At 40.9% G+C, this 26,822-nt stretch overlaps 1 protein-coding gene across 1 annotated transcript in view; it reads left to right on the top strand.

The window, feature by feature from the left end:
* The window catches only part of LOC112223883 (speckle-type POZ protein), a 33,326-nt gene extending 7,699 nt beyond the window's left edge, over positions 1-25,627 (top strand). The window contains exons 2-10 of the mRNA XM_024387190.2: positions 14,805-14,996; positions 15,111-15,232; positions 15,483-15,634; positions 16,552-16,679; positions 17,555-17,732; positions 17,847-17,902; positions 18,835-18,957; positions 21,387-21,529; positions 21,666-25,627. Of these exons, the coding sequence (XP_024242958.1) occupies positions 14,919-14,996; positions 15,111-15,232; positions 15,483-15,634; positions 16,552-16,679; positions 17,555-17,732; positions 17,847-17,902; positions 18,835-18,957; positions 21,387-21,529; positions 21,666-21,810 (1,125 nt within the window). The 5' untranslated portion in view covers positions 14,805-14,918 and the 3' untranslated portion in view covers positions 21,811-25,627. The remainder of the gene's footprint in view (positions 1-14,804; positions 14,997-15,110; positions 15,233-15,482; positions 15,635-16,551; positions 16,680-17,554; positions 17,733-17,846; positions 17,903-18,834; positions 18,958-21,386; positions 21,530-21,665) is intronic.
* The last annotated feature ends 1,195 nt before the right edge of the window (positions 25,628-26,822 follow it).

Below are 26,822 nucleotides of genomic sequence, written 5' to 3'. Positions count from 1 at the left end.
TGTATGGCGTTGTGGGGGTGAGCGGTTTGCATGATGTCAATGTTGTGAACATAGTGCCCCATGGTGGGGTTATGGTATGGGCAGGCATAAGCTATGGACAACAAACACAATTGAATTTTAGCGACGGCAATTTGAATTTAGAGATACCTTGATGAGATCCTGAGGCCCATTGTCATGCAATTCATCTGCCGTCATCATCTCATGTTTCAGCATGATAATGCACGGCCCCATGTCGCAAGGATCTGTACACAGCCCCTGGAAGCTGAAAATGTCCCAATTCTTCCATGGTCTGTCACCCAGTGAGCATGTTTGTGATGCTCTGGATTTACATGTGCAACAGCGTGTTACAGTTCCCGGTAATATCCAGCAACTTCGCACTGCCACTGAAGAGGAGTGGGACAACATTCCATGGGCCACAATCAACAGCCTGATCAGCTCTATGCGAAGGAGATGTGTCGCGCTGCATGAGGCAAATGGTGGTCACACCAGATACGGATTATTTTTTTTGTTTAAATCCACGTCCCTACCTTTAAAAAAAATTAAAAGGTGTCTGTGACCAACCGATGCGTATCTGTATTACCAGTCATGTCAAATGACAAATGGGCATTGAAGTTATTTCAATTGACTGATTTCCTTATGAACTGTAACTCAGTAAAATCTTCATAATTGTTGCATGTAGTGTTCAGTGCAGTAGTAGAAGTTAAGGATAATACAAAGAACTGGTGAACATTAATGTTATAAACGTATCATTGTCACATCAATTCAGGCAATTTATCTCGACATGGATTTTTGTCCATGTGGCCCAGTTTTACTATGCATGGTCCATATTATCAGCTATGTTATTAGCAATACACTTTATCACCTGTAACCCAACTGATAGCACCATAGTGGCTATAAATGGGCATCCCCATGCTTCAGCATATCTGCATTTAGCCTGTTGAGCTAATCATTAGCTAGATCCCACATGTGTTCTTTTAACTAAGTAGCATTGTATTGATACATTTTATATTCCCAAAAACTTGCATAAACACAGTGAATATAATGTAGGCCCGACTGTTGAGGTATGGCGGTTTTGGAGCAGTGGCTTCTTCCTTGCTGAGTGGCCTTTCAGGTTATGTCGATACAGGACTTATTTTACTGTGGATCTATTTACTTTTGTACCTGTTTCCTCCAGCATCTTGACAAGGTCCTTTGCTGTTCTTCTGAAATTGATTTGCACTTTTCGCACCATAGTACGTTCATCCCTAGGAGACAGAATGCATCTTCTTCCTGAGCGGTATGACAGCTGCGTGGTCCCATGGTGTTTATACTTGCGTACTATTGTATGTATAGATGAACGTGGTACCTTCAGGCGTTTGGAAATTGCTCCCAAGGATGAACCAGACTTGAGGAGGTCTACAACTCTTTTTCTGATGTCTTGGCTGATTTCTTTTTGATTTTTCCCTTGATGAGAAAAGAGGCACTGAGTTTGAAGGTAGGCCTTGAAATACATCCACAGGTACACCTCCAATCGACTCAAATGAGGTCAATTAGCCTATCGGAAGCTTCTTAAAGCCATGACATTTTCTGGAATTTTCCAAGCTGTTTAAAGGCACAGTCAATTTAGAGTATGTAAACGTCTGACCCATTGGAATTGTGATACAGTGAATTATATGTGAAATAATCTGCCTGTTAACAATTGTTGGAAAAATGACTTGTCATGCAGAAAGTAGATGTCCTAACCAACTTGCCAAAACTATAGTTTGTTAACAAGAAATTTATAGAGTGGTTGAAAAACAAGTTTTAATGACTCCAACCCTATGTAAACTTCTGACTTCAACTCTAGCTGTCCCAACAGCAGAGCTTTCTTTTCAGCACCATGGAGTGAATCCTTAGCTACACCTGGCTATCAGCAGAGCCTTGTCTGGCAGCGAAACAGTTCATTCAGCATCATTTACTTACTTTAAAAACCATAGCTAATATGGCTGATTTGCTTAAACAAATGTGGATTCTACTGACAATTGAGATGTACAAACTATGGCGTAAGACTACGACGAGCGGATAAGAGGCAATCAATAATTTCAATAAGACAATGAGCAGCGACACAATTCAGGACATAGGCCATTCTTATAGTATTCTCCCTGTGCACTAACTCAGAATTAGGGATGCACCGATATGGCATTTTTGGGCGATTCTGATATTTTCCTTGACAAAATAAACAATACCGATTTATTTAAAATTTTAGCGGCCTTTTAAGTATTCTAGTATAGTTAACCAACATACACTGACCAAAATGTTATTTTGTTCGCATTTACATGTCCCCATTACCAGTAAAACATAATCATAACCTATTTTTTTCACTTACTTGCTGTGCTGTTTCGTTGTTCATTTGTTCAGTCTCAAAGTTTCAGCTCTGTCTGTCCATGGCCTTTTCAGTCGTGAGTCCTCTTCCTCTGTGTGCACTGTCACTGTGTCCGTTTCCATCTTGTCCAGCTGTGTCTGTAACATTTCACGTAAACTCTGTTTCTTGTCTGCCTCGAAGTAGCAGTCCTTGTACCTAGCATCGAGCATGGTGGCGACACAGTAAAGAGGCTCAGAGAGAATGCCACCCAATCGCTTGTTCACAGCCTCTAGTAGAGTACTTTTGCAAGTTTTAACCCCACGGTATGTCAGCAGTTTTGTTGAGCAGTGCCATGATTGAGGGTATCAAATCTGCTGCTGACGCAGTTGAGCTTATTTCTTGAATCAGTTGTTCGAATGGAGCTAGGAGTGTGTTCATGTTCTCAAATGCCATTGAAATGGCAGCAGCGGTATGAGAACCAGCCAATTTCTAGAGCATGCAATGCGGCTTTCCTCAGTACCAAATCCTTGTCGACCCACTGTACTGTCAGACTCGGCATGCTCATGGGGCTGACATCGCTGGTCCAAATGTCAGTTGTGAAGCCCATAGCGAGTAGCTTATTGATGTGCATCATGAAGAACAAGGAACACACCAGGCAGGTCCGCGATACTGTTGTGAAGAAGTTTAAAGCCGGATTTGGATACAAAAAGATTTCCCAAGCTTTAAACATCCCAAGGAGCACTGTGCAAGCGATAATATTGAAATGGAAGGAGTATCAGACCACTGCAAATCTACGAAGACCTGGCCGTCCCTCTAAACTTTCAGCTCATACAAGGAGAAGACTGATCAGAGATGCAGCCAAGAGGCCCATGATCACTCTGGATGAACTGCAGAGATCTACAGCTGAGGTGGGAGACTCTGTCCATAGGACAACAATCAGTCGTATATTGCACAAATCTGGCCTTTATGGAAGAGTGGCAAGAAGAAAGCCATTTCTTAAAGATATCCATAAAAAGTGTCGTTTAAAGTTTGCCACAAGCCACCTGGGAGACACACCAAACATGTGGAAGAAGGTGCTCTGGTCAGATGAAACCAAAATTGAACTTTTTGGCGACAATGCAAAATGTTATGTTTGGTGTAAAAGCAACACAGCTCATCACCTGAACACACCATCCCCACTGTCAAACATGGTGGTGGCAGCATCATGGTTTGGGCCTGCTTTTCTTCAGCAGGGACAGGGAAGATGGTTAAAATTGATGGGAAGATGGATGGAGCCAAATACAGGACCATTCTGGAAGAAAACCTGATGGAGTCTGCAAAAGACCTGAGACTGGGACGGAGATTTGTCTTCCAACAAGACAATGATCCAAAACATAAAGCAAAATCTACAATGGAATGGTTCAAAAATAAACATATCCAGGTGTTAGAATGGCCAAGTCAAAGTCCAGACCTGAATCCAATTGAGAATCTGTGGAAAGAACTGAAAACTGCTGTTCACAAATGCTCTCCATCCAACCTCACTGAGCTCGAGCTGTTTTGCAAGGAGGAATGGGAAAGAATTTCAGTCTCTCGATGTGCAAAACTGATAGAGACATACCCCAAGCGACTTACAGCTGTAATCGCAGCAAAAGGTGGCGCTACAAAGTATTAACTTAAGGGGGCTGAATAATTTTGCACGCCCAATTTTTCAGTTTTTGATTTGTTAAAAAAGTTTGAAATATCCAATAAATGTCGTTCCACTTCATGATTGTGTCCCACTTGTTGATTCTTCACAAAAAAAATACAGTTTTATATCTTTATGTTTGAAGCCTGAAATGTGGCAAAAGGTCGCAAAGTTCAAGGGGGCCGAATACTTTCGCAAGGCACTGTAGTATTACTTTCTTAGCTACAGTAACAGTGCATTCGGAAAGTATTCAGACCCCTTCACTTTTTCCATATTTTGTTATGTTGCAGTCTTATTCTAAAATTTATTAAATAGTTTTTTCCCTAATCAATCTACACATTTACATAAGTATTCAGACCTTTTACTCAGTACTTTGTTGAAGCACCTTTTAGCAGCGATTACAGCCTCGAGTGTTCTTGGGTATTACGCTACAAGCTTGCCACACCTGTATTTGGGGAGTTTCTCCCATTCTTCTCTGCAGATCCTCTCAAGCTCTGTCAGGTTGGATGGGGAGCATCGCTGCACAGCTATTTTCAGGTCTCTCCAGAGATGTTTGGTCGGGTTCAAGTCTGGGCTCTGGCTTGGACACTCAAAGACGTGTGCACTTAAGGTCGTTGTCCTGTTGGAAGGTGAACCTTCACCCCAGTCTGAGGTCCTGAGCGCTCTGGAGCGGGTTTTCATCAAGGATCTACTTTGCTCCGTTCAGCTTTCCCTCGATCCTGACTTGTCTCTCAGTCCCTACCACTGAAAAACATCCCCACAGCATGATGCTGCCATCACCATCCTCCAGTCTTGATGCTTGGCATTCAGGTCGATGTAGTGTCCCCATGAGTGACAGAATACTAATCCAATCACGGCGCAACTAAAGAACATTCCTAACCCATACGTTCTGTATTTTCTGCTGGCTGCCCCACCCCCACAGAAGAGCTGAGCATGTATTAATGCCAAAAAAATCTTATTTTTGGGAAGAAACCGGTGGGGCTCATCTGGTGGGCTTCTGACCCACCTGCCCTGAATTATGGGTCTCCACTGGTGGTGGCAATGATTTTGCAGTGGCGTATCGCCACCGTTAAATGAATGCAGCGTGAACACTGACAGACCTTGTGTTCGCTAACAAGTTAGATTTTTTTGCTGGACATTGCCACCAAAAATGCCTGTATTCTTCTACTCTTTAATCTGTACAGGAAACTGATTGGTGTCACACTTTCTCTCCATCTCTAGCAGACACAGCTGATTTAATCAAATTACATTCTAAACTGTAGATCATGATTAAGTGATCATTGGAGTCAGGTGTGTTAGGTGTCACAGTTTTGCCCCATCCCCAGCTATCAGGCCCTCGAGGACTGGAATTGTCCACCCCAGATTTAGACATATCCCACAAAACCTGTTCAGGTGCAGGGTTTCTGTTAGCCGGCTTTTGGCCAAAAATAATAATAATGAAAAGCTGATAAATGTAATTGGCGCCGGTCAATTATCATTGTATAATAGAAAAATCACTGTAAAATAATGCATTTTAACCTATTTATTGACGTAGTGTGAGAGCTCCTGCTACAGCTCCTGTTGCTGCTGGAGTGAAACGGGTTATATAAGTCAAATCATTGCGCAACAATTCTAAATGCAATCGTGTGTTAACAGTTTTGATGGTCCTCTTTTTAAAGAGTTATTCTTTTTATTTTGTCAACTGGCAATTGAAGCACATTTCCCATTCGCCATTCATGTGCATATGCAACTAAGCAGACTTCAGTGTGACACACACTCCTTTGCAATTAGTTAGAGTTGGATTTTGAAAACATATACTTAATGGTTTGAAACCTGAATGTGTTACTACATTGAGGCATGTCTTACCTTGCTTCAAAGTAGCCTTGGCAAAATCCAACCAAACCTGCAGGCAATTATTTTTATTAAGACTACCAGATGCCATTAAAACCAGTAGCCTATTTCTCTCATGTTCTATTGGTTTTCAAAATCAACTTTCTTTCATTGTCTAGTAGCCAAAGGCATAATACTAGTGATATTAGCAACCCATGCTGGTTGTTGCATCTTTAGCTCTCCCCTCTTAAAATTTTGAACAGATATTTTAATCTTTGTCTCATGAAACCGCTCGCAGGTGCGGTGCTAATTGCATTATGGAACTAACATTTGCATGTTGCTTATTGCCTTTTGCGCATTGCTGCGCTTATAATGTGAAGAAATAATAGTTTATCAACATTTTAAGCTAAATGTTCTGATCTATTGCATGAGCCTCACTGCTTTTAATGTATTTTTTATTTATTGTATTTTTATTAAAAAAGAATTTGCCCTTTTTCTCCCCAATTTCATGGTATCCAATTGGTAGTTAGTCTTGTCCCTTCGCTGCAACTCCCGTACGGACTCGGGAGAGGCGAAGGTCGAGAGCCAAGCTGCACTGCTTCTTGACACAATGCTCACTTAATCCGGAAGCCAGCCGCACCAATATGTCGGAGGAAACACCGTACACCTGGCGACTGTGTCAGCTTGCGTTGTCCACCACAGGAGTCACCAGTGCGCGATTGTACAAGAACGTCCCTGCCGGCCAAACCGTCCCTAAACCCGGACGATGCTGGGCCAATTGTGTGCTGCCCCATGGATCTCCCGGTCGCGGCCGGCTGCAACAGAGCCTGGACTCAAACCAGGATCTCTAATGGCACAGCTAGCGCTGCGATGCAGTGCCTTAGACCACTGGGCCACTCGGGAGGCTTTAATGTTTTTTTTTATGTAGCCTATGGATTTGGGATCCATCGTCCCACAACTGTCCCAGAGTCTGTTTTGGAATTGGCTATTTTATTATTCGCACAGAACGACAAGCTGACCAATAGAATAAGTACACTTTTTTTCCACTATGGTGGATAATAGATTGACATCGGCTAGTTATTTTGCTGTTGGTTACTTGTCTTGTTGGATGAGGGAAAAGTGAACGTGCACAATTTGAAAATCCAATAATTGTCCATCACAATTTGGTAAGAAGGGCGCACGCCTTAACATCCTTGAGTTGCATGTTCTATTAAGATGAATTACCATAATCTAAATGTGATTTCTGTCTTTCTGAGCACCGTGGGTGGATGCCCTAATCAGGTTACGCACCCAATGCCTATGGGTCCAGTAAATGTCTTGAATGTCGGGTAAATTAAAATGCTACAGGCACCACATTTTCCTAATGGAAACTGTTCCGGCAGTACTGCTCTAACCTCTAATTTTGTATGTTTTTATGGGATCTGTCAAATAGGCTTATGTGTATTTTTGTCGAGCAAAGCTTTGGAAGGTACTACCCCCCTGACATTTTGGATGTTTCAATTTTAAAAAAGACTGTCACATGACTATAGAAATTGTAACATTGTGATTTTTAGAGACACAATATAACGATATCCTATGATTTAAGGGGGCAACAGTCAAACTGTTAATAGGCTTTCACCATGATCATTAGGCTATTCACATAACTCATTCAAGTCACATGCACAATTCGATCACCCACCATTCATACATTGACATCAGTGAGGAGAGACACATTGGGTCTAACAGCAATAGATCTAGGACTATAATTTAATATTTCTTTGTCATGACACTTCATTACTTGATTACCAGATCATTTTGTTTATAAGCCCACAAGGCAACTAATTTGTTGTCATTCTAAATGTCCTGAATAATGGAAAGGAAAACTGTTGGGTGTTGCGCAATCGCCTACACAATTGTGCACAGTGGACTAGGTGTCCAAGCTGACGCCTAGAAACGTGAAAACATCCAGTAGCCGTTAAGCGCACCATCGATGGGCTTGTGAAACTACTTCCAACTTCCTTCATACTGGACACAAAAATAAAAATAGTACCCACGAGGTCATCTGTCTCTGGGGAAGTGAAGCGCCTCGTTGCCAAAATCCCATGGTATCCCTTTTTAAGGAAATTCCTGCAGTTAACTTGTGCAATACATTAGGAGATAAACAAAATCGCCACCTTCATTTCACCTGTTAGTTATTCATTATGAAGCTTACCGCTAGTCGCCAGTCACGTGGTGTTTGTTTACAAGCACACAATGATGAGACCAGAGCCTTGAGTCACTCATTCACTGTTGTGCAGCACTCGACAGGTGATCTAGTTATAGTATGAAATTCACAAATGTTTGCCAGCTAGATATCTTCTAATATTAAGTTAACTGTCTAAAATGTACAAAAATGCTCTGCAGTTGTGAATTTGGTTTGCTAATTTAGTAGCAAGTTAGCTATCGAGCTGAGTGGTTAGTTTCTTCCAAAATAAAGTTTCGCTTGGCGATAGCAAAGAAACCCCCCCCTTAATCAAGAGCCTTGCTGTCTAATATGTGTTTTGTGCGTGCAGCAAACTGTGAGAGCATTGTTTTGTATGTTACTTGTATAACTTTAGGAGCTGTGACGTCGGTCCTGCAAGTAGTTTAGGTCAGAGACTTATAAAATGTTCGGTATGCTCATTAGCATTTAGTTTGCATTCTCTGTCGGATTTTACGTGTACTTGTTAGCATTGCGAACCTTTTGGATTCCAGAGGTAAAGTGAGGTTTGAAAATGGTGCCCCTTGTGTTCAGTGCCGGTATTACCGAATATCCCAGAATGGCACACGGTCGATATGACAATCTGGATACTGCCCAAGTCTAATCATCACAGTCTGTACACTTTCTTGTATTTATTCTGTCAACATTGTAGAAACTAGATATAGGCCTAGATATAGTAGGCCTATAGGCGCATGTAAATTAGTTCCCCAGCCAGCTGTTCTGCGCACACTAAAATCACAATGATTCCATTTCTATAGCTAGTCATGTTACGAAGTGTTTAAAAAAAATTGAAACGACCAAATGTCAGCCTTGAACCATCCAAATATTTTTTACAATATTCTGTGCATGTGAACGAATGCAGCTTATGCTTCCTGTGACTTCGCATTCAGCTCAGATTTATTTTTTATAGACCAAGAAGAGCTATCAAGGTGTGAAATAATATTAACATGGCATACTTGATAATAATATAAAAATTGAGCCTTTACGAGTTTCTCCGTGAGCCAGCCGTTCACCAGCAAATGCACGGGGGCAAAAGTCTCCAACAAAGGAGTTTGCTTCTGCAGCAGCCTAAGCTGGACAATATAACGAGTGGCAGCGGTGCTTCGGTCAAATAGACTACAGGTTAATTAAGTGCAACAAAAGTCTGTACTGCTCTGTTGAAGGCTCAGAATTACATAATTGCGTTTTTCATTTTTCTTTTTAATCAACTTTAATATTTCAGATTGTGGCTGTATCATTTCCAATCCCCCATATTTTTTGTGTAAATATACATACATACAGTTGAAGTCAGAAGTTTGCATACACTTAGGTTGGGATCATTAAAACTCATTTTTCAAAACTCCACACATTTCTTGTTAACAAACTATAGTTTTGACAAGTTGGTTAGGACATCTACTTTGTGCATGACTCAAGTAATTTTTCCAACAATTGTTTTCAGACATTATTTCACATATAATTCACTGTATCACAATTCCAGTGGGTCAGACGTTTACATACACTAAGTTGACTGTGCCTTTAAACAGCTTGGAAAATTCCAGAAAATAATGTCATGGCTTTAGAAGCTTCTGATAGGCTAATTGACATCATTTGAGTCAATTGGAGGTGTACCTGTGGATGTATTTCAAGGCCTACCTTCAAACTCAGTGCCTCTTTGCTTGAAATCAAGAGAAAATCAAAAGAAATCAGCCAAGACATAAGAAAAAAAATTGTAGACCTCCACAAGTATGGTTCATCCTTGGGAGCAATTTCCAAACGCCTGAAGGTACCACGTTCATCTGTACAAACAATAGTACGCAAGTATAAACACCATGGGACCACGCAGCTGTCATACCGCTCAGGAAGGAGACATGTTCTGTCTCCTACAGATGAACGTACTTTGGTGTGAAAAGTGCAAATCAATTCCAGAACAACAGCAAAGGACCTTGTCAAGATGCTGGAGGAAACAGGTACAAAAGTATCTATATCCACAATAAAATGAGTCCTATATCGACAACCTGAAAGACCGCTTATGGGGACAAATTGTACTTTTTGTAGAAATGTCCTCTGGTCTGATGAAACAAAAATAGAACTGTTTGGCCATAATGACCATTGTTATGTTTGGAGGAAAAAGGGGGATGCTTGCAAGCCGAAGAACACCATCCCAATTGTGAAATTCGGGGCTGGCAGCATCATGTTGTGGGAGTGCTTTGCTGCAGGAGGGACTGGTGCACTTCACAAAATAGATGGCATCATGAGGTAGGACATTTATGTGGATATATTGAAGCAACATCTCAAGACATCAGTCAGGAAGTTAAAGCTTGGTCGCAAATGGGTCTTCCAAATGGACAATGACCCCAAGCATACTTCCAAAGTTGTGGCAAAATGGCTTCAGGACAACAAAGTCAAGCTATTGGAGTGGACATCACAAAGCCCTGACCTAAATCCTATAGAAAATTTGTGGGCAGAACTGAAAAAGCATGTGCTAGCAAGGAGGCCTACAATAAACCTGACTCAGTTACACCAGCTCTATCAATTCACCCAAGCTTGTGGAAGGCAACCTGAAATGTTTGACCTAAGTTAAACAATTTAAAGGCAATACTACCAAATACAAATTGAGTTTATGTAAACTAGAGGTCGACCGATTATGATTTTTCAACGCCGATGGCGATTATTGTAGTACCAGAAAAGCCGATGCCGATTTAATCGGACATTTTTTAAAAATCTTTGAACATTTATTTGTAATAATGACAATTACAACAATACTGAATGAACACGTATTTTAACTTAATATAATACATCAATAAAATCAATTTAACCTCAAATAAATAATGAAACATGTTCAATTTGGTTTAAATAATGCAAAAACAAAGTGTTGGAGAAGAAAGTAAAAGTGCAATATGTGCTATGTAAGAAAGCTAACGTTTCAGTTCCTTGCTCAGAACCTGAGAACATATGAAAGCTGGTAGTTCCTTTTAACATGAGTCTTCAATATTGCCAGGTAAGAAGTTTTAGGTTGTAGTTATTATAGGACTTATATGACTATTTCCCTCTATACCGTTTGTATTTCATAAACCTTTGACTATTGGATGTTCTTATAGGCACTTTAGTATTGCCAGTGTAACAGTATAGCTTCCGTCCCTCTCCTCGCTCCTCCCTGGGCTCGAACCAGCAACACAATGACAACAGCCACCCTCGAAGCAGCGTTACCCATGCAGAGCAAGGGAAACAACCACAGGCTCAGAGCGAGTGACGTTTGAAACGCTATTAGCGCGCCCTAACTAGCTAGCCATTTCACTTCGGTTACACCAGCTTCATCTCGGGAGTTGATAGGCTCGAAGTCATAACGCAATGCTTGACGCACAACGAAGAGCTGCTGGCAAAATGCGCGAAAGTGCTGTTTGTATGAATGTTTACGCACCTGCTTCTGCCTACCACCGCTCAGTCAGATACTTAGATACTTGTACACTCAGTCAGATTATATGCAACACAGGACACGCTAGATAATATCTAATAATATGATCAACCATGTGTAATTAACTAGTGATTATGATTGATTGTTTTTTATAAGATTAGTTTGATGCTAGCTAGCAACTTACCCCTGCTTACTGCATTCCGCGTAACATGCAGTCTCCTTGTGGAGTGCAACGAGAGAGAGGCAGGTCGTTATTGCGTTGGACTAGTTAATTGTAAGGTTGCAAGATTTTATCCCCTGAGCTGACAAGGTGAAAATCTGTCTTTCTGAGGCAGTTAACCCACCGTTCCTAGGCCGTCATTGAAAATGAGAATGTGTTCTTAACTGACTTGCCTAGTTAAATAAATATTAAATAAAGGTGTTAAAAAAAAAAAAAAAGGCACATCAGCGCCCAAAAATACCGATTTCCGATTGTTATGAAAACTTGAAATCGGCCCTATTTAATTGGCCATTCCGATTAATCGGTCAACCTCTAGTATTGACTGACCTTCATGTCTTCAAGTAATGATAGACTGTCGTTTCTCTTTTCTTATTTGAGCTGTTCTTGCCATAATATGGCCCAAATAGGGCTATCTTCTGATACCACTCCTACCGTTTCACTACACAACTGATTGGCTCAAACGCATTAACTTAAGAAATTAACTTAACAAGGCAGACCTGTTAATTGAAATGCATTCCAGGTGGCTACCTCGAAACTGGTTGAGAGAATGCAAAGACTGTGCAAAGCTGTCATCAAGGCAAAGAGTGGCTATATATACACACAGTACCAGTCAAAAGTTTGGACACACCTACTCATTCAAGGGTTTTTATAAATGTTTTACTATAAAGTGTTACAGGTGTGTGCCTTTCCAAATCATGTCCAATCAATTGAATCTACCATAGGTGGACTCCAAGTTTTGGAGACATCTCAAGGATAATCAATGGAAACAGGATGCACCTGAGCTCAATTTTGAGTCTCATAGGGTCTGAATTTTTAGGTAAATATGTTTTATTTTTATTTTTTTATACATTTGCAAACTTCTCTAAAAGCTTGTTTGCTTTGTCATTATGGGGTATTGTGTGTAGATTGAGGATACTTTTAAAAAAATACAAAAAATATATTTTAGAGTAAGGCTGTAACGTAACAAAATGTGGAAAAGGAAAAGGGGTCGGAATACCTGGCCCTTTCCCCACAGTGAAGCATGGTGGTAGCAGCATCATGAAAATTTTCTGCAGCAGGGACTGGGAGACTAGTGGGATCGAGGCAAAGATGAATGGAGCAAAGTACATAGAGATCTGTGAAAACCTGCTTCACTCCATGCAGGAGTGACTTTGGGGCAAGTCTCTGAAAGTCCTTCAGTGGCTCAGCCAGAGCCTGGACTTGAACCCCATCAAACATCTCAGAAGAGACCTGAAAATAGCTGTATTCAGACCCTGTAAAGGGTGAGTTTGCTGATTCTCTCTCTAGGACTACCTCTATGGAGGTACATTTGTGTCTTTTTGTCAAGAGCAAAACTTTTCTTTTCAATCAAAATTAATTGTTCCGAAAGCAAAAAACGAGTCTTCAAAGTAAAATAAAATTTTGCAATCAAATATTTTGTAATAGAGCAGTAAACTTTATGCATTTTATTCTCCAAAAATATTTCAAACAAAAAAATGTATTTGAAAACAAAACTCCAATTTAATTTCGCTATCAACCACACTCCATTTTGGCAAAACTGCCCCCTTTGCCTTGCAGTGCTTTTTTGTTGTTGTTTTTTAAACATTTTTGTTCTTCGTGTGCACTTTTGACCTCACAGCTGTGGGTGGGCTTTAGTGGGAGGTGTGGATGATGCTTCTACATTGGTCAGCCATTATTTGAGTGTCAATTTGGCAACAACCAACACTGTTCAGCCTTTCTTTCTGACACAAAAAAATGTCAGTGTAGAGCCCTGCTGATGAGTCACTTTAGCGGACACTGACAAGTCTTTGACATCAGCTTTGAATCCTGGGAAAAATACAAACAAGATATTTGGTTTACTTGTCCTGTTGCGATACCATGGACACATAACTACCTTGTATTTAGATAGCTAGCTTGCTGTTGCTAGCTAATTTGTCCTGGAATATACACATTGACTTACTTTACCTGAAATGCATAAGATCCTCTACTCGGACAATTAATCCACACTGCATCGTTTCTAGTCATCTCTCCTCCTTCCAGGCTTTTTCTTCTTTGGACTTTATATGGAGATTTGGCAACTAACTTCCATAAGGTGTATTACCATAAACGACCTCAGTTCATCTTTCAATCACCCACGTAGGTATAACCAATGCTTCTAAAAGTCAATGAGGAGATTGGAGAGGCAGGACTTGCAGCTCGTCTACAAATAGAATCCACTTTAACACCTGGCAATTTTAGCACCTGGCAACGCAGACGCTCGTGAGCAGTGTGTGCAATGATTGAATAACATGTATGTGTACATATATTTTTTCAACGCTCGCGCATGCGGCGCTACCTGTGTGGTCAGCATGTAATGCTCTTGTGGCTGAATGGAAGCAAGTCCCCGCAGCAAGGTTCCAACATCTAATGTAAAGCCTTCCCAAAAGAGTGAATGCTGTTATAGCAGTAAATGGGGGACCAACTCCATATTAATGCCCATGATTTTGGAATGAGATGTTCGACAAGTAGGTGTCCACATACTTTTGGTCATGTAGTGTATACTGTCAGAGTGCTTAGAAAACACGGTCAATTTGTTAGTTAGGCTAATTGTCCATAATTTCTCATCCAATGAGCAGTAGGCCAACAAACTGTTTGTGTGGCTTGCTAGCACTTGAGAGGTGTACAATCTGTCGGCAGCGAATTTCACACAGGAGTAGCTCTCTCCCTTGTTAATTTACAGTTCATTTTGAGACTTAATTGCCATTGTGAAGGTTATTGATCCTGGAGTGGCCCCGCCATGGGCATCAATCGTCCGCTGTCCCCAAAGGGTCGTGGACAATTTATCCAGCCTGAACCATGGCCCTCACTGGCAATCTCTAGGTGTACAGCACAGCCTCATACAGATTTAGGGAGAATTGATTGAAATTATATTGAGTTTACATGAGTCTAGACCAGCGTTTACCAAACTCTTGTCTTCTATCCTTGTTGGTCATTTTATGGAGGATGTTGCATGGTGGTTAGGCTTCTGGTAAGGCCAAACAATTGCATATTTTTCAGACTGCTGATTTACGTGTGTGCTAGCCTAGGCTAGCATTTTTTATTTTATTTTTAGATGGGGAAAGTGGTCTATATAATTCAGGAATTACAAAAAAAAACAAGGCTGTGTCAGGAGTTGGAACATGTTAGTTTGAAAGTCCTGCTCAGACCTGTCCCCTGTCTTTTCAGGGCACAAATTGTTACCACCTGCGGTTTGTCGACATCTTGGACTCTGGAGTAATTCTGGACCTCTGAAAGAACAGATTCTCCCACACTCCGCCACGACCTGCTGCCACCCTGGCGATGTCAAGAGTCCCGAGTCCCCCTCCCCCTGCGGAAATGTCCAGCGGGCCTGTGGCGGAGAGCTGGTGCTACACTCAGGTAAGGGATGAGTTTAAGTGTGGGGTTGGGGATTAGAATAATTATTTTCTCAGGTCAAAGCATGCATCTCTTCATTATATTGCCTCCCATCTCTGGCGGCTTTCCCCCCTACAGATCAAAGTGGTAAAATTCTCCTACATGTGGACCATCAACAACTTCAGCTTCTGTCGCGAGGAGATGGGCGAGGTCATTAAGAGCTCCACGTTCTCCTCAGGAGCCAATGACAAGCTCAAATGGTGCGTGGTGGATAAGACTTTTCTTTAAATGTTTCAAGATGTTGTATTTGTTATGAAAGACCATCAAAATTCTACACAATGACTAAGGCATTATCACCAGATGTTGTTGGTTGGAGAGTTGGCAATGGCACCAGTGCACATTTTGCTGCTAGCAGCCCAACTCTTGTGTCAATGGTAGCTAACCGCTTTGATGAGAGTGCTGTGTTTAACTGTTGAATATTGACTGTTTACTCGCTCATAATTCTAACAGGTGTCTGCGGGTGAACCCTAAAGGGCTAGATGAGGAGAGCAAAGACTACCTGTCCCTCTACTTGCTCCTGGTTAGCTGTCCCAAGGCTGAGGTGCGTGCCAAGTTCAAGTTCTCCATCCTCAACGCCAAGGGAGAGGAGACCAAAGCCATGGGTGAGTGGGGTTAGCAGTAACCACTCTGATGGAGAGCTTTGGGAAATATAAAGAATAGGATGGGTGTGCCGAGTACTCGGATAAAACAAGTATCGTAACATATATACAATTGTGATACAAGTATTTTTGTGATCGGAGTAAGTCATTTTCAGCTGCCAGCACGCATCTTTCTCAAGTCAGAGATTCTGCATGCTCTTAAGGACTCAATTGGATAGTTCAGCTGTCTAAAAAAGATATGGGTGGGCTGTATGTTGATGCTGCTACGATTGGATAGAGCGCAGCTGTAACGCTCTTCAGCTCCTCATTCAGTCAGTTCTCCTCGCACGTTTTGCTCCGGTCATTTAGATTGTTGCTGCCAGCTGTTTATATGATAAAGAATCAGTGGGCGAGGATGTAGGAAAAAAAAGATGAAACCATAATGTGCATTCTGAGTGACAGCAAACATGCCTGCTGCATGTTCTGAGAACACACACACCTCCGCTGTTCCTGGAGCTTTTTATGGTCTATAAACATGCAAGGAGATTATTAGGTAGGTCTAGGCTATTGCCAAGAATCATTTTGAAGCACTTACATTTTTCCTATTACGAGTATACGATACGATTACAAATACAAGTATGGCCAGATCGGCAAACCCCTATAGAATAGTATGCTTGAACATTTTTGTCATTGGTCTCTCTTGTCTGCATTGCAATTCAGCATTTAGCTGCAAATGTGTACATCATGAAATAAACTTAAGTAGATTTGCAAATTGTTTAAGTATTATCAAGACAACCTTTAGCGGATCAAATCAGCTCACCGGCCAGATTTGGCTCGTCGGCCGCCTGCCTGTTGAAAACCCTTACCCTAGTTCAACACATGAGTCTATGTATAAATAGAAGTGTTTCTCACAAACGTTTCCTCTCTCCTTGACTCTGCAGAAAGCCAGAGAGCATATCGGTTTGTCCAGGGGAAGGACTGGGGCTTTAAGAAGTTCATCCGCCGAGACTTCCTGTTGGACGAGGCCAACGGTCTTCTGCCTGACGACAAGCTCACCTTGTTTTGTGAGGTAAGACCCCATTCCACTAAATGAGAGAGGCTTAAAAGGGGAAATTTCTCCTGTCAAAACAATTAATTATCTTTAGACATAAGGCTATTTTTCAGGTCTGAAAACATCTGACAAACTTTGATTTTGTAGTGAAATGTTCCTTTAAACAAGAAGATGGGGAAAATTCAAGAGTGTACAGACTGTCCTTTGTGTTAATTTCAGGTGGCCTGGTTTACATTCCCCCTGTATCTCAGCTATTCATGTCTCTGAGGTTGGGTGGGCTGCTGCGGCTGTCAGTGTTTTAAATGATTTAGTTGTTTTGGGGGGAGGTTGATGTGGTTGTCTTTGTTTCATTGGAGCACATTGGAAGGCTTAGTTAATATAAACGTCTCTTTTTGATGGGATCCATTTTGATCGTTGGGCAAAGCGTCTATCATAGTCCAAAACATGTACGCACAGCAGTGTTCTAGAATATTGGACCTTTTGGCTTTCATACTTTTAGATTTCTCAGTGCAGCTCAAGCTATTTTTGCAACTGTTAACAGGACTCGTACCGAAGCAATGATGGTTGGGAATGTTTGGGCTGTGCGTCCCCCACAGGTGGTGGTCTCAGAGCCGCGTAGATATGTCACAATGGGACGCCGGACTATTGCTTCTCATCATCTGTGGACTTTGATTTATGCTTAAGGCTGTATCTATTTAGACAGCATCTTTAGTGGCTTCACATTGTTGATAATTGTGACCAGGTTGGTTTGGTGGGCTTACTCTGGCTGCGTTTAGGCAGGCAGGCAAAAACAATTTTTTTTCACTAACTGGTTTAAAGATCTGATATCAAAATAGCGGAAAAAAAGATTAGAATTGGGCTGCCTGTCTAAACGTAGCCTCTGTTTTCTCAAGGTGAGTGTGGTGCAGGACTCTGTGAACATCTCGGGTCAGAACACCATGAACATGGTGAAGGTGCCTGACTGCAGACTGGCTGATGAGCTGGGCGGGCTGTGGGAGAACTCGCGCTTCACCGACTGCTCCCTGTGTGTGGCCGGGCAGGAGTTCCAGGCCCACAAAGCCATATTAGCAGGTACAGACAGAACACACACACACATTCATAAAATACAGACGCCTCCAATTGCTATTGAGGCCCAGTGGCATGATCTAATCTTTTAATCTAAAGAAGTCTTTGTATTTTCCTCAGCACGCTCTCCTGTCTTCAGTGCCATGTTTGAACATGAGATGGAAGAGAGCAAAAAGGTGAGTCAGGGGCCCCTTTCCTCAATCTTCCTTCACTTGTTTATACGTCCAAAAATATATCAGTGTAGGTCAAATTTCTTCTTAATTTCTTTTCTTTATTTAGCCAGGTAAATCATCCTCTTTTATAATATTGACTTCAAAGTCCTTTGTTTGTTCCTGGCTTAAAACATTTCTGTAAAAAAAGGTTGTTTCACTATTTTATCCCCTATCTGCTGGTGTAATGGCATAATTTAACAGATAGAATGCAGATGGACTTATAGTATCTGCAGCGACTTACTGTCAGTTCATAGTGAAAGGTGTTTCGTAGATCATTCTATTGCACAAGGCTGTTTGACGAAACCCAACGTGAGGGTTTCTAACATCAAATCATCTCACTATATGTGAGGCCAACATTTCATCCTTTGCTGTCAAAGCAGCACGATCCCAGGAATTGCGTTTCTTATCCTTTGTGTGCTTCCAACAATAAGAAATGAAATTGTGTGCGATGCCTCAACCATTCTGAAATCCTTTTTAGAAAACAAGGCCATTTTTCAGTCATAGAGCAAGGTTGTTGTTTTTTTAATCTTCAAATTGAACTTTTTTGAAACAGAGAAAGAAATGGTCCAACTTTACAATTTCAGACACACAATGGTCAATGAACAGCGATGAGGGGGAATATGCAGAAATCTTTTTTCTCTTTGATGTTTTAGTTGTATTTCCTGTTTTTGTAATTGAAAGGGCATCTCTCAAAGTTCCCCACAAACATGAATCATGCACATGTTGTACATTATTCCACTTCGGCTTCCTCTCACGTGGATCAATATTAAACTATTAAAAACATGTGCAATTTACATGTATCGTATTTCTCTCTCTGGCTTTCTCCTTCCCCCTTTCTCTCTCTGCCTCACCGCTTTTCTCTCACCTGCTTTCTCTACCTCTCTCCACCTCTCTAGAACCGAGTGGAGATCAATGACGTGGAGCCAGAGGTCTTCAAGGAGATGATGTGTTTCATCTACACAGACAAGGCCCCCAACTTGGACAAGATGGCTGATGACCTTCTAGCAGCCGCTGACAAGGTAGGGTGAAGTTGACCCTTGACCAGTGTTCCCATTCTTGGTCCTGGGGATTGCACATCCTAAGGGTTGCACTTTTTTTTTTTTTTTTCCCTAGCACTACTCAGCGGATTCAAATAATCAACTCGTTATTAAGCTTTTATTATTTGAATCCACTGTGTATTGCAAAAACTAAATGTGCAGCTGATCCTAGATCTGTACCTAGGCAGAACTTCACCCCATAGCAACAAGGAAGCTTCGAATCAAAGTTAATTGGTCACGTACACAGTTTGGCAGATGTTATAGCGTGTGCAGCAAAATTCTTATATTACTAGCACCTATCAATGCAGTAAAATGTCAAGACAGGTACACAAATAAGCAATTAAATAAAACAAAAAAAGAAAGAACAACTCCTCAAATGTCAGAACGGATCCAATTAACAACCCGAATAGCCCTAACAGTAATCCAAATTGAATGGAATGGAAAAAAGATAATCCACATTGCCTACAAATGCTCACACACGCAAGATTTTCAACTGACAGGCAGACACTGTGCATCGAAAAAATTCACCCAAACTTCAGACCAAACTTTTCGAATCCTGTGAGCTGCTCCATGTGACAACCAGTTAAGAGCTGCACTCTCTGGCTACCTGACATATCATTCCGCTCAAACTAGGTTATGTGTGCGGCGCAAGTGTGATAAAGAATCTACTTAACTTCTTGGTGACAGGGGGGCAGTATTGAGTAGCTTGGATGCATAAGGTGCCCAGAGTAAACTGCCTGCTACTATGTCCCAGATGGTAATATATGCATATTAGTAGTATTGGATAGAAAACACTCTGAAGTTTCTAAAACTGTTTGAATGATGTCTGTGAGTATAACAGAACTCATATGGCAGGTGAAAACCTGAGAAAAATCCAACCAGGAAGTGTGAAATCTGAGGCTTGTAGTATTTTGGTTATGTTGCACTTCCTAAGGCTTCCACTAGATGTCAACAGTCTTTTGAACTTTGTTTGAGGCTTCTACTGTGAAGTGGGACCGAATGAGCCAGGTGCCTGGCAGAGGGCCACAGGCTCTGAGGCGCGGTCACGAGAGAGTCAGCTCTCGTTCCATTGCTTTTCCACAGACATAGGAATTCTCCGATTGGAACATTATGGAAGATTTATGATAACATCCTAAAGATTGACTCTATACTTAGTTTGACAAGTTTCTACGGGCTGTAACGGAACTTTTTTAACTTTTTGTCCGACGTTCGGGTGGACCTGAACGCGCTTTTGGATTTGTTTACCAAACACCCTAACAAAAGAAGCTATTTGGACATAAATGATGGACATTATCGAACAAAACAAACATTTATTGTGGAACTGCGATTCCTGGGAGTGCCTTCTAATGAAGATCATCAAAGATAAGTGAATATTTATAATGCTATTTCTGACTAATGTTGACTACCCAATACGGCGGATATTTTTTTGCCTGCTTTGTCTGAACGCTGTACTCAGATTATTGCATGGTTTGATTTTTCCGTAAAGTTTTTTTGAAATCTGACACAGCGGTTGAATTAAGGAGAAATATATCTCTAATTCCATGTATAACACTTGTATTTTCATCACCATGAGTGTTTCTGTAAATAGATGTGGCTGTCTGCACAATCACCGCATGTTTTAGAACTACTGAACGTAACGCTCCAATGTAAATTTCGATTTTTTTTTATATAAATATGCACTTTATTGAACAAAACATACATATATTGTGTAACATGAGTGTCATCTGATAAAGATCATCAAAGGTTAGTGATTAATTTGATCTCTATTTGTGCTTTTTGTGACTCTTCACTTTGGCTGGAAAAATGGCTGTGTTTTTCTGTGAGTTGGTGGTGACCTAACATAATCGTTTGTGGTGCTTTCGCTGTAAACCATTTTTTAAATCAGACACTGGCTGGATTAACGATAATTTTATCTTTTTAAAATGGTGTAAAATACTTCTATGCTTGAGGAATTTTAATTATGAGATTTTTGTTGTTTTGAATTTGGCGCCCTGCACTTTCTCTGGCTGTTGGCGAGGTGGGACACTACCGTCCCACATATCCCAGAGAGGCTAACGAACTAATGGCTTCAGGAATATCGTATTTTCTTCATCAATTATTTAGCCCAGATTGAAAATGGCATTATTACCAAAAAAATGTCACAAGCCCAAGCGGGCCTCTGACATGGGTGATTGACTGGTCTGGAGGGTTGTTGAGCCCTGTACAATACCCATGAAATGTTCTAATGGAAAGATTGTGTCTGTAAAAACCCTATGCTTCCACCTGAGCACATTGCCTGCCACTTGGAAGAAGAATTTTCATAGAAGCTACATTTTTCTTAGTATTTTGTTAATCTGTTTGTCCTCTTTTTCATGTTCCTTCTCTCCCTAACCCACCTCATCCATCTCTGTCTGTCTTTCTGTGCGTCTCAGTATGCTCTTGAGAGGCTGAAGGTGATGTGTGAGGATGCGCTGTGCACCAGTCTGTCTGTGGAGAACGCTGCAGAGATCCTCATCCTGGCAGACCTGCACAGCGCCGACCAGCTCAAAACACAGGCTGTGGACTTCATCAACTAGTGAGTTAACTACTGTGTGTGTTTGAGGGGGGCACAACGAGCTAGCAGTCTCCTATACCAGTGTTTCTTAATCTTGGTCCAGGGTACCCAGTGCACATTTTAGTTTTTGAAATTGTCCCCTCCTCTCTCTCTCTAGCCATGCTGCCGAAGTTATGGAGACGGCGGGCTGGAAGTCCATGGTGGCATCCCATCCTCACCTGGTAGCCGAAGCCTACCGCTCGCTGGCCTCGGCCCAGTGCCCCTTCCTGGGACCGCCCCGGAAACGCCTCAAACAGTCTTAACACACATACCACCACCCACCCTCCTCGCACGCACAGGGGAAATCCCTCCCCACCACAATTAACGCCTCTCCCTCAACCCCTCCGTCCCATATCTGAACCTGCTGTATTTGTCTTCTGAGATAGAGGGGGAAATGGAAGAGAAAAAGGAGAAGGCCAACAGTCAGCAGGATAAGAAGGGGATGTTTTGTTTACAATGAGCTGCTAGGCTATGCTAAAAATCCTCTTTCTCCTCAGCTCTGGCTTAATGAGGTCGGTGTTTGTTGTTGTGAACCCGTAACCACAAGAAGACCTGCGTCCTTCGATGACATGGGTCAGCCACATCCCAGGATGTGGAGTCTACCAACTGCATAGGAGATTGGGGGGAGGGAGAAATTGGCAAATCCAACCAAGCCCACAAGAAACACTCTTTCGAACATGGAGGATACAAGAGGATGAGAGCAAAGTGGAGCGATGCAAAGCAAGGCCTTCACTGCACATGTGTAGATTAGCTTCGTCTGTCCCTTTCTTTGTTCTCATTGGTTGACAACCATAGGTGCAGGTGTCAATCGAAAAAAGGGCCTATTTGATAGACTGGTTAGGTAGAGGCAGCATGAAGGAATGGGCCTGTTTACCACGATGACCTAGGGGCCAAGGGCCTGTTCAAAGACTGTGGAAACCCTGTTTTTAAAGTAGTGGGGAAAATGTTGCACTAATGTTACAGGTCAGCCCTTTGTCAAATGCCGCTGCAGCAGCAGCGATACAGAGTACTGTAGTAGAGAAGCACACATAACGCAAGCTTAGTGGGCGAAACCGTTGGACCGCCAAGGACAAATACCCTTTAACCTTCAAGCTAGCAATGGGTCATTTTGACCCCTGAGGCATATTTTTTATTATAGCCCAGAGATGGTTTATTAAATTCTTTAGATTTTTCATGACTTTGTCAATCAACTTGTTCTTAAAAAATCTAAATCATTGTTTAGTGTTTCTGTGTCAATGTGGACTCTCTAAAAAAATTATACTGCTTTAGAGTCTTTTTTTTTTTTAAACAAGTTAGCCATACCATCAGAGGGTGGAGGGAGACCTGTATCTGTGATTTTGACCAGATAGACAGATCATTTGCAGAAATGCTGTATACATGTAACTGCCAAAATAAAACAACAACATAACATGTCTTCATAGGGTGTCAAGATAGGGTATAGGGTGCCCATCTCAGTTGCCTGTCTTGGTACCCTATGATTCGAAAAGTATGCTACTTGATTTAACATCCAGGGAATGCATGATTTTATATTTTTATTTGCAACCTGTCAAAATAGGATCCCGAATTATCAGATTTATTTTAGGCTCATCAGAGAATTTGCTGACATTTTTGTGCATATTGGCTTATAGGCTATTATTCACCAACTGAGGAAGTGGGGACTCAAAAAGACTCAGCTAGATTGCTAACTCTAAATATGATATTGTTGCTATATAGCCATTTAGGATTATTTATTAATATAGCAGTAAACATCAGCTAATATCCTACAAAAACTTTCCAGCACTAGGCCTAGGCTATGCGATGTTGGCCTATTTACTGCACATGTCGTGCTCTGCATCAAAACCATACTACAGCCTCCTCCGGTTGTAAAGTGGTGCCTTGAACTCAACATTAAGATGTGAGAAATAAATGATATACTCACAAAGCTCTGTCTCCTCTCTAACTAGAATGATAGTACATGCTTTGAAAACTTTTTCCCACAATTGCTGTTTGGGCATTGGTCATATGCTTGTGCTTCTCTGAATGCATCTCTCTTTCCTCCGTGCGCACAGTGGGGAGAGTGAGTGGACAGGCAGATACTTTCATAGCAGGAATCAGCATAATGCATAGGCTATTACTGTTGTCCAAATAATGGTTATAGAACAAGCTGCAGAAAATGACCTACGTATGCAAAATGCTTCAGAAAGAGGAGAGCAATGTCGGTGTCTAATTTTAGGTTTATCGTCCTATGCTCCTTTTGAGACCCCTCTTTCAAAGTCACTGAAATCTCTTCTAGCCATGTTAGTCAAAATAATAAGCAACTGGGCCTTTTATACCCTAAGCATGATGGGCAGTTAATTGCTTAATTAACTCCGGAACCACATCTGTGTAAAAGCACCTGCTTTCAATATACTTTGTATTCCTCATTTGCTCAAGTGTTTCCTTTTTATTTTGGCAGTTTCCTGTAGCTCTCCATGTACTCACCTAAGATTGTACTTTTCTATACCACGTATCTTATGACTGTACAAAACCAAAATTTCCTTATTTTTGTGCATAATACAAATCTGCCAATGGTATACATACTTGATAGAACTGTAATACAGAACTCAGATACTCTGAATCTACACAGAGAGCTGTATTGGTGTATTATCCAAAAAAAGTAGTTATTGTAGGGAAAATCTTTAAAAAAGTTGTGATATCAGGTTTCTCTAGAGACATAATATTAAGTAATGCATATCATCATAGGGTGGAGGGGGACCTGTTGCAGGGATCTTGTCCTGAAAGACTGATCACCTGCAGAGATGGAACACCTTATGTACTCGCCTTGGTTATAAGTGGTTATTCCTAGGTATGTGCGTATACAAAATCCAAATGACAATTGATATAGTTGCAGTCAAAACACCTTTTTATAAAAGTCTGTCAGTGGTATGAATACTTGGTAGAACTGTAATACAGAAACCAACTATTCTCTGAATGTACATATAGTGCTGTATTGGTGTGTATTCTCTGGAGAGAAAAAAAATATTCAATGGAAATGCTATATAAATACCAGAATTCCTACAGATATGGGATCTTAATTTGAGATGCTTTGCTACATCAGGAAAGTGATCCTGCAGCTACAGGAAATGTGAATTATTATGTGGATTATAATTAATGGACATTTTTGTAGGGGTTGATAAATCTTTTAAAACAAATCAAGTCTGAATTTTTATGCGTAAATTATGAACCTTAGAATCCTTTTTAAACCTCAAATACTCTAAGTTAACATTACCTGCTGTGCAGGAAGTGTCCTGCAACAACAGGGTGATCAAATTAAGATCCTACATCTGTATAATATTTTAAATGTGTCACTTGTTAAGATATTTTGGTTGCTATACAATTTGATTTAATGTGACTTTGAGGATTTGGGCTTACTCTTTTAAGCATGCATTAACCCCTACCACTCCCATTGTTTCGCTAACAATTGGTAATCCACATGTGTAAAAGATGCTGGAAGCTTGAGGATTAAAGCTGAATTCTCTGCAAGAGACACAAAAAGAAAAGGAAACCTCTCCCATATGGAATGTAGCTTGATCTGCATCTTATTTTATCAATAGAAAAGAAAGTAGAGTGGATGAAAAAGAGCAATGCACAATGTAAAGTGTTTTTGGGGGGTCATGATTTAATTGTAATTTTGTGTGTGGATCTGTCTTGAAATCTCAGGATTTCTGTTGGAAAACAACCCAGAGAAGATGTTGTGCATCAGTTACAATTTTACATTAGGCTTCAATCAGGCTTATATATTTTTTTTACTTTCTAGTTGTTTTTCCTCAGAACTGTCCTCATTGTTTTTCATAGGAATTTGTACAGACACACAAATTATTTTTGAACAATGTAAACAAACATTTTCAACCATACAATTGAAAAGTAGATATTTTTTGGGGCTTGGCCCTGGGAGAGAATAACCAGAATGTGAAAACGAAGTATAAAATCTAATATTTCACTATGGTTTTTACCTGGCTGCAAATTAACTGTTTATTTCCTGTAGACATGTCTGGCAATGCTTAGTTTTTACTGTTTTTTTCCCCCAAAGGAATAAACCACAGCTATTTTGTAATGAATGCAGCACAGTCTTGGTTCATTGTGTGATAACATGTTTTGTATTCATACCACTTGACTTATTCCACATTTTGTTCGTCGGAATTCAAAATGGATTAAATTGATTTTTATCACCAATCTACACACACTACCCCATAATGACAAAGTGAAAACATGTTTTTAGAAATGTTTGCAAATTTATTAAACATAAAATACAGAAATTTCTCCTATACATAAGTTCACACCCGTAAGTAAGTCAGTACATGTTAGAATCACCTTTGGCAGCAATTACAGCTGTGAATCTTTCTGGGTAAGTCTCTAGGAGCTTTGCACACCTGAATTGTACAATGTTTGCACATGTCTTCTTTTTACATTTCTTCAAGCTGTGTCAAATTGGTTGTTGATCACTGCTAGACAGCCATTTTCAAGTCTTGCCATGGATTTTCAAGGAAATGTAAGTCAAAACTGTTAACTAGGAACATTCAATGTCCTCTTGGTAAGCAACTCCAGTGTATATATTTGGCCTTACGTTTTAGGGGATTGTCCTGCTGAAAGGTGAATTTGTCTCCCAGTGTCTATTGAAAAGCAGACCGAACCAGGTTTTTCTCTAGGATTTTGCCTGTGCTTAGCTCTATTTGTTATTTTTAACCTAAAGTCCCTAATCCTTGCAGATGACAAGCATAGCCATATCATGATGCAGCCACTACCATGCCTGAAAATATGAAGGGGTACACCGTAATGAGTTGTGTTGGATTTGCACCAAACATAACACTTTGTATTCAGGACATAAAGTGATTTATTTTGCAGTTCTACTTTTGTGCCTTATTACAAACAGGATTAATATTTGTACTTATTTCACTGCCATTTAGGTTAGTATTGTGGAGTAACTACAATGTTGTTGATCTATCCTCCAGTTTTCTCCTGTCAGCCATTAAACTCTGTTTTAAAGTCACCATCGGCCTCATGGTGAAATCCCTGAGCAGTTTCCTTCCTCTCCGGCAACTGAGTTAGAAAGGACTAGAGGTCGGCCGATTAATTAGGGACGATTTCAAGTTTTCATAACAATCGGTAATCAGCATTTTTGGATGCCGATTATGGCCGATTTATATTGCGCTCCACGAGGAGACTGCATGGCAGGCTGACCACCTGTTACACGAGTGCAGCAAAGAGCCAAGGTAAGTTGCTAGCTAGCATGAAACTTAACTTGTAAAAAACAATCAAT

The sequence above is a fragment of the Oncorhynchus tshawytscha genome, linkage group LG24, assembly GCF_018296145.1.
Source record: "Oncorhynchus tshawytscha isolate Ot180627B linkage group LG24, Otsh_v2.0, whole genome shotgun sequence".
NCBI classification, from domain to species: Eukaryota; Metazoa; Chordata; class Actinopteri; order Salmoniformes; family Salmonidae; genus Oncorhynchus; species Oncorhynchus tshawytscha.
This window is presented reverse-complemented; position numbering and strand designations above follow the sequence as displayed.